Raw genomic sequence first — 8792 nt, 5'->3', positions numbered from 1 at the left:
TGTTATAATGATATAAAAAATGATATTTATATTACATATTTTTAACAATATTAAGTTTATTTAAATTTATATTTTACCTTAAACTTTATATTAAACTTTTAAATTTATAGACTGATAAATTTGTATTTCAAATATTTGTATAATATTATATATCAATAATTTCTATATAAATGTTAGAGTTGGTTTAAAAATAACAATTTTATAAATTCAAATCTAAAATTTTAAAACAACTTAAAATAAATATGTTTAAAATTTTAAAACAAAATATGAATAAATTTTAATGTAAAATATGAATTTAAATAAACTTAACATTATTAAAATATTTAATAAAAATATCAATGTTAATAAAAACATTATTATAACACTTATATAAAAGTTACATTTGGTGTTAATTTGGAGGGGATGAAATTGAAATATTTTAAAAATAAATAGGACTGAAATGGAATTGAAATGACAAATATATGGATCAAATTGAGGTTGAGACAATGATTTCACACGTGTCACCATATTGACTTGACACGTGATAACATTTTTTTTCTTTAAAAATTAAAAAAAAATTAAAAATTTTAAAATTTTTAAAAAATATTTAAAAATTTAAAAGTAAAAAAAAAACGATAAGCTAATAGTGACACATACTTAACAGTGTTATTACCATACTAACCGAATAGAATTAATTGTTACACATTTTAAAAATATGAACATATTGGAGACTAATAAAAATCTGACAATCTATTTGAGATTTTGGTATAGAAGCGATGATCAAATGAGTATTTTAACTTATAATAAAATAAAATATATTTATATTTTTTTCTAAGAAGTTGGTCTTGTGCTAGACTTTTTAAGAATTTTTACCATGTGAGGTGTTATTAATAAAAGGTTAAATTATTCCTCTGGTCCCCATTTTCGTAGCAAAATATCAATTTGGTCCCTTAATTTTTTTTATCTTAATTTAGTCACTGTTTTGGAAAATTTGACGCAATCAAGTCATTTCCGTCAGTAGTGTTGTAACGGTGTTAAATGGGGTGTCACTAGGAATGACAATTAGGGTCTGGCCCGTTGGCCCGCAAGCCCGTATAAAATTAAAAAAAAAAACTTGCACTTGTGTATATTAATTACTTCTTTTATGGACTCTTGCATTAACGTTTCAAATTCTTGTATAACTGGAAAAGACAAGTATTATGTAATTTTTAATTTGCTAAAATTTAAAGAATACATTGTGTATGTCATAGTATGAATATGATGAAAATATTGAATTATGAATTTATCATCTAATTCCCCAAAGTCTTTACTTAATTTTGTGAACTTCTTAAAGTTTCCCAATTTTTAAACATTGAAAGTTTTATTATCATAAAAGTTAAAAAAATAATTTAATTTTTTTTTTTAAAAAAAAGCGGGCCGGCCCGCGGACCAAGGAGTATGCGGGGCGGGCCAGTGTTTTCAGCTTGCATAAAGTATGCGAGGCGAGGCGGGCCAGCCCGCGTTGTGCGGGCCTTATGCAGGTCGGGCCTAAACGGGCTGACCCGGCTCGCATTGCCACCCCTAGGTGTCACGTGTCAGTTTTTGGATTTTTTGAATTTTTTTATTTATTTTTTGGATTTTTTGGATTTTTATTTATTTTTTAAAAAAATTTAAAAATAAAAAATTTGTCACGTGTCAAGCTGACATCGTGCCACATAGCAGTGATAGTGCCATGTGTCACTATTATACTAGGTGTCATTTCCCTATTCTCAATTTGGTATCAGTATTTTAATTTTTGTCTTAATTTAGTCCCAATTTTTGTAAAAATTGTGCAATTTTGTCCCTCTCCAAATTTACCAAATTTAATTTCTGTATAAATGTGCATAAATATTTCTATAAAAATTGATATTTCAAGTAAATATTTTTAACAAGATTAAGTTCATTTTAATTTATATTTTACATTAAACTTTATTTAAAATTGTTTTAAAGTTGTTAATAGAGAATAATGTAATAACAAAAAAAATCATAAACTATATTGATATTTTATTACATCATACTTTAATATTATTTTTTATTTGAATTTATATTTTAAATAATTGTATATTTTTAAAATGTGTAAAATTTAATAATTTCTATACAAATGTTTTAGTTGGTCTAAAAAGAATAATTATATAAATTTAAGAAAAATTAACTAGTTTATGTAACAATAAAAAACAAATAAATTTGAAATTTGAAAACAATTTTAAGTAAAATTGAATGTGGAACAAATTTAAATAACCTTAGTTTTGTTGAAAATATATAATAAAAATATTAATTTGAATAAAAAAATCAAATTTAATAAAAATATTCGTATAACATTTATATAAAAGTTAATTTTTGTTTCAATTTGGAGGGAGACAAAATTGTACAATTTTTACAAAAATTAGGACTAAATTGAGACAAAAATAAAAATACAAGGCCCAAATTGAGAATGAGAAAATGACATATGACATAATTGTGACACATAGCACTATCATGGCCACGTGACACGACATGTGGCAAATTTTTAATTTTTTAAAAAATAAATAAAAAATAAACTAAACATTTTAAGATATAAATTGATTATTTATGTTACTTTGATTGATTATAGAGAAAATAATAAAATTAATAGAGGATTTAAATTTTATTCCTGGCATAAACTGGGCCAGATTTGTATTTTTATTTTTGTTGGGTGGGCCAGAACGTGTGATTGGTGGTATAAAGAAGAAAAGAGAGAACGAGGAAGTAGATAGGAGAAGAGAGATGAGAGTGATGTTCTCTTCAACATGCTTCACTTCACTTCCTCCATGTTTTCCATCTTCTCTCACCAAAACCACTAAATCATCACCAAGTACGTCCTCTCTGTTACTTCAACACATTCTAACTTCATTTATTCTACAACACATTCTCAATCACTGCCTAAAACAATTTTATGGAATGTCTATGCATTTGTAGCAAATCACAGTTTTATCTATTACACGTGATTTCCCTTTTGAATTTGTCTTTTTTACAGTTCTTATTGTAAGTGTGAGAAGTGTATGTATGAAAACTGAAGAAAGTTGTATATCTCTTTGATTTTTTTTTTTGGCAAAAAAATGTATTTTGGTTGAGTTATTTAATTTAATTTAATTGAGATGTATACAATTTGATGAAGATAACTGTGGTTTCTAAATTCATAGTTATTTGCTAGAGTTCAGCATGAGCATGAGTGAGGATCCGGTTCGTGAGTGGATTCTTTCAGAAGGGAAAGCTACAAAGATAACCAAAATTAGCCCTGTTGGTGGTGGCTGTATCAATCTCGCTAGTCGCTATGATACTGATGCTGGTTCCTTCTTTGTTAAAACAAACAGGTATAGCAGATTAGGGATTGGACCTTCTGTTTTTGGTTAGTGCTTAAGTTGATGAGTTTTGCCTTATGATTTAATTTTGGTTTTGAATGTGTTGTGTTGTTTCAATCATCTTGGATTGGAGCAAAAGCTTCATTCATTTGCTTCTTATATATGACAAGTTCTATGTGGTTGAAAGTTGAAACTCTATATCAGGAGTATTGGACCATCCATGTTTGAAGCTGAGGCTCTTGGTTTAGGTGCCATGTATGAAACCGGGACTATCTGTGTACCTAAGCCGTATAAGGTGAGAATACTTAACATTTGTCTGTGACAGCTACAATTTAGTATATACTATCTATTTCATGCTGGAGCGCGCTTGAATTGACTTGCTGCTAGGAGTTGTAGTTTGGACCGCTACCTACTGGTGGTTCTTTCATCATCATGGAATTCATACAATTTGGTGCATCTAGAGGCTATCAGGTGAGAAACTAGAAATTGCTTCTGATTAGGAAAGTGTAAGCTTCTTAATTGGAATTTGGTGCTTCTCAGTCTGAACTAGGGAGGAAGCTTGCCGAAATGCATAAAGCTGGAAAGTCCAGTAAAGGCTATGGTTTTGATGTAGATAACACCATTGGCAGGTTTGATGCACCTTCTTCATGAAAATTGTCATCGTTGTTGTAAATGTTACTGTTATCATTTATCAGTTATCATCTTTTGTTTCTTCTAATTGATTGCTGAGAATGTAATGTATATTATGCTGTAGTACTCCACAAATAAACACCTGGTCATCAGACTGGGTTCAATTTTATGGAGAGCATAGATTGGGTTACCAGTTGAAGTTATTATTGGACCAGTTCGGCGACAGAACCATTTACGAAAAAGGTCAACAATATGTTCTGATACTACTATTCTTCCCATTAATTAATTGTACATAACATGTTGTCCTTGTGAGTCTGTTTAGTTTGTGCAGAGATTATAAATTGTTATGGTAAAATCCATATTTGACGTAGAAATATAACTATAAGAAGAATAGGTGGCTTTAAGAAGAATCTCTCACAATGCTCTCTAAGGATTGTTTTTCTCTTCTCTACTTGAATCGATTTGTTACAATCCTATGCGTCTATTTATATTAGAATTTAAGTAACATAAGCCACTAGTTATGAACGGTTCATATCAACCAAACCATTAATTTAGTGAATTGTTTATAACTATTGACTATATATATAAATGGATTTAATCCATACATTACAAATCTCCACCTTGGCTTGAATTCCATATGTCAAATAGCTTCCATAGTTCCTCTATGTTGCTCCACCGACTTCTAATGTCAAGTTACATTTGTAACTCCAACTAAGTCCAAACAACGTTTGAACTTTAACGATGGAAGAACTTTTGTAATCACATATGTTGGATTATCAAAAGTAGAAATATTTTCTACCAAAACATCACGAATGAAATGCATCCTAACATCAATATGCTTTGTCCTCTCATGATAAATTTGGTTCTTTGTTAAGTGGATTGTGCTTTGACAAAGCATCGTAACATCCTTTTGACTTACCGCTTATGTAGTTGCCATATATTCTGCCTTTGTTGTTGACAAGGTAACAGTGGATGAGGAGTTCATGTCTCCAGTGCCTTACTCAAATGCAGTTGGGAGTTTGCTATATGTTGTGTGTACTAGACTAGATATTGCACATGTTGTGAGTGTTTAGTTGTTATATGGATAATCCAGGAAAGGCTCATTGGCAAGCTGTGAAGTGGATTCTCTGATACTTGAATGGTTCAACAGACAGGGGTTTAGTGTATGGAAGAGGAACAAACGGTAGACATGTTACTGGATTTTGTGATTCAGATTATGCAAGTTATCTTGATTGTAGAAGGTTCTTGACATATTATATTTTCACACTTAAAGGTAGTGCTATTAGTTGACATGCAACTTTACATTCCCCTATTGTCTTGTGAACTACAGAAGCAGAATATATGGTAGCTACAAAAGCGGTGAAGGAAGCTTTATGGTTTAAAGAGAAGAGAAAAGAAAACAATCCGTAGAGAGCATTGTGAGGGATAAAAAATTCATTGAGAATTCTTCTTTGTATTTTTTGTTCTTTTCATACTAATAGAGATTATTCTTAAAGCCACCTATTCTTCTTATAGTTATATTTCCACCTATTTCTTCTTATATTTACGATATCAAACCTTGTTATATCTTCTTTTTTAGACAACTTATACATATTTGCCCCTGCATAAGCTAATGGAGATGCTAATTTTCAATTTTTCTCCTAAAAAGAGCTTATATGTAAACTTATCCAAAGAGTTTCATAAAATCAAGCAGGTCAATACAACTGGAACTCAGACAGATTGGATACATAAGTTCATTGACAAAGGGAGAATAGGAAGCTCTTATTTTCCTGTGGATGGTAGTATATATTGAGTCCTTTCCTTTAGTGACCGTTTCCTGTTTTCGCCCATTCTTCTTGTAGTAACCGATGATCAAATGTCGTACTTGAGAGTCTAACTGGAAGTAAGAATGTAGTACCTTGAGGGAAGAAATTAAGGCATTCCAAACATTTAATAATTAATTTAATCTATAATCTAAATCTCGAGTAAGAAATGTATTTATGGCAGAAATATTACATAAGAAACTAAGTAAAATCAAGCACTGTTAGCCATGTTACTCAAACTTGCCATTTGTTCATTCATGATCTCTGTTCATTACAATTTTGATTCTTTACTAGTATTGTTGACATAATGTTCTGTTTGTATTGGAACTCTCAAAATGACAATATACATGTTGCTTGACTTGTTCTACAGGACAGAGACTAGTGAAAAGCATTGGACGCCTGTTTGCCAACGTGGAGATAGAACCGTGCTTACTACATGGAGACCTCTGGAGTGGAAACATTATCTCTAACAAAAATGGTGAACCTGTCATATTGGACCCTGCATGTTATTGTAAGTCAAGCATTTTCAAAGAGGTGTTGTATGGCAGCTAAAGTTTGGAACCAGATTAGCAGTTGAAATTCGTGTCAGGGATAATTTAACTCACAAAAATACAACAACAAAAAGCCTTGTACCGTAGGAACACAAAAGCACAAAGGAAAAGTAAGAGGGTATTGTTTGAATTCAAAAAATTGTAACTTGATATATGTGGCTCACAATATAATTGGCAGTCAAAATAGTAAAATAAATTATAAATTGGTGAAACTTGGTGAAGAGTAGACTTCTAAATCAGTTGTAATGTCATGTCTCTAGGTGAAAAAATTTAGCCTAATTTAATATTTTATCAAACACATTTTGGCCTAATTGAGTTAAGGATGGGAAATTGGAAGCAAGGTCAACTAAGTTGCATCCACAGAACTATTAGGTGTCAGCAAGGTGTTTTAAATTTGGCCATAGTGTGGCTAATGCAAACGTGCAATGTAAGACTATAATAATCATATTAGCTTTGAGAAAAAAAGGGCTGACAGTTGTGGCTATTGTTGTTTTATTCTGCAGATGGACACAGTGAAGCAGAATTCGGTATGTCTTGGTGTGCTGGCTTTGGAGGCTCATTCTATGATTCTTATTTTAAGGTGATACTGTTTGCCGACATATGGTATAAAAGATTCATAATAATATTGCACCACATTTTCTCACATTGTAGATTTCTTTCTGTTTTTGTTCGTTTGTATTGGAAAATATGTAATAAGTGTCTGATAATAGGCAGCCATAATCTTATAATTATGGTTATCTGAAAGTTGTCTCTTATTGCCTTAATTGTGTATATCACTTGTAAGTTCAATCAAAACTTTATTCTGTGGTAAACTTCTTAAATTAAACCAACCACAATATGAGGCTTTTTTTATATGTATTTGTTGATGTAAGAACAAATTATATTAAACAAAAGCTTCCAACAATGTTTCTCAGGCCAACCAAATCGCGTTTTGTCCACAAACATCTATCAAAGTTAGTTATATTATATGGTTTTTTTGTGAACTTTCCCTGAATAAAGTGAATATGTATTATTTTCTATCCGGATACAATAGCCATGTTTCAAAGAAACACCATCTTGCTTTTGGGTTGGCATGTGAAATGTTGGTTTCATAATTTTCTACTTTAAAAAAGCAATTTTTTTCTGATAACAGTTTCGCATGATCTCTGCAGGTGATGCCTAAACAACCAGGCTTTGAGGAGAGGAGAGACCTTTATATGCTGTATCATTATTTAAATCATTATAATCTCTTTGGTTCTGGATATCGATCATCTGCCATGTCTATAATTGATGATTATCTTGCATTTTTAAGTGCTTAGGATCAAATGCATTATCCTCAAAGTTGTGTAAGACCGAGTTTGTACATTTGTCTACATTACATTTCCCCAATTACCTCATTAATGAAATGGAGATATTCATGTATTGTATATACCATGTCTTTCTTTTGTGTCCCTTGGTCCTTGATTTTGTATTATGCACTTTTATATAATGCTGTGCAAGAGAGACTTATCTGTTTTTCATTGCTTATAAATATTTTTGTTTCATCCTTAAATTAAATTATAAAATACTTAATTCTTATATTTTATGAAAATCATGTAAAACATCATTTGCAATAAACAATAGAAGTGTTTTCCATATAACAAACAAAGTTTCATTATATATTATAATATCACCTTTAGATGTTCTGGAAATGATTTCATAAAATGCATACACGAAATAGTTTATAATTTAATTTAAGAAAAAACATAACTTTTCTTATAATAATTTAAATATAAAAAAATATTTAATCCTTATTGATAAGAATATGAAGTAAATAGGCAACTCCTTCCGGTACCCATATACTTTTTTCTAACATTCACATAATCTAGAAGTATCTTGCTATATTAAAAAAATAATCAAAGTGTTCTTGTCATACACCTAGTTAATAAAAAAAATGTTATATATTGTCTAATATGAAATACAGTTCTGAAAAGGTTATTTTGGATTAATCAGAAAATTATCATTACCTAAGACAAAAAGTACAAGTTTTCAGAAACAACAAATTCCAAATCTAAATGGCAGAAAAAAATAATAATATACGAAGGTCTCAAAATTCTTAGTTAAAAACTGTTATGTTAAATTGTAAAATTGAGAGTGTTTGATGAAATTGTCTCTTAAAGTTGTTAGTATATTTACATCTTAAAATATTTTTCAACTAAATTAAACCATATTTTCATCAGCCTAATTAATATGGTAATCAACACTGCATAGTAATAAAAATCATAATAAATTTAAAATAATCAAATAAATAATATAAACATCAACATTCAAAATAAATACTGTAATATAAAACTAATATCTAAACGAAGTAATGAAAGACAGAATGGAATAATAAAATCCTATCAGTGTAAAACAAAGTAAAATATTTTTAGTAAACATTTATAAAAAATACTGGTCATAAACCCAAATCCTCGATTGAAATAGCATTTCACACAAATGCTTCAAGATAATAAAAACATGGTTGTTATTAAAGATAA

General features: G+C 29.6%; 1 protein-coding gene across 4 annotated transcripts; it reads left to right on the top strand.

Moving 5' to 3' along the window:
* The first annotated feature begins 2623 nt into the window (after positions 1-2623).
* On the top strand, positions 2624-7703 carry LOC114165933 (Protein kinase superfamily protein). 4 transcript variants are annotated; one of them, XM_085667623.1, is made up of 9 exons: positions 2624-2827; positions 3167-3326; positions 3519-3609; positions 3711-3785; positions 3855-3943; positions 4069-4187; positions 6117-6257; positions 6811-6877; positions 7449-7703. In XM_085667623.1, the coding sequence occupies exons 1-9, from the start codon at positions 2740-2742 to the stop codon at positions 7450-7452; spliced, it is 834 nt and encodes a 277-aa protein (XP_085523749.1). In that variant the 5' UTR covers positions 2624-2739; the 3' UTR covers positions 7453-7703. The 4 variants fall into 4 exon arrangements, with proteins under 4 accessions (XP_085523749.1, XP_027906367.2, XP_027906368.2 ...); XM_028050566.2 differs by having other exon boundaries at positions 6801-6877; XM_028050567.2 differs by having other exon boundaries at positions 2691-2827; positions 3156-3326; positions 6801-6877.
* Positions 7704-8792: the final 1089 nt, after the last annotated feature.

This window comes from Vigna unguiculata, chromosome 10 (genome assembly GCF_037176805.1).
Source record: "Vigna unguiculata cultivar grain cowpea cultivar isolate G323 ecotype 2 chromosome 10, ASM3717680v1, whole genome shotgun sequence".
Taxonomy (NCBI): domain Eukaryota; kingdom Viridiplantae; phylum Streptophyta; class Magnoliopsida; order Fabales; family Fabaceae; genus Vigna; species Vigna unguiculata.
This window is presented reverse-complemented; position numbering and strand designations above follow the sequence as displayed.

What these genes read in the sequence shown, in the direction of transcription:
- LOC114165933 (XM_028050566.2), top strand. Translation starts at nt 2,740, where the DNA reads ATGAGAGTGATGTTCTCTTCAACATGCTTCACTTCACTTCCTCCATGT. An exon ending in TTCTTTGTTAAAACAAACAG is followed by an intron (nt 3,327 to 3,518) that starts GTATAGCAGATT and finishes ACTCTATATCAG; the next exon opens with GAGTATTGGACCATCCATGT. An exon ending in GTAGATAACACCATTGGCAG is followed by an intron (nt 3,944 to 4,068) that starts GTTTGATGCACC and finishes ATTATGCTGTAG; the next exon opens with TACTCCACAAATAAACACCT.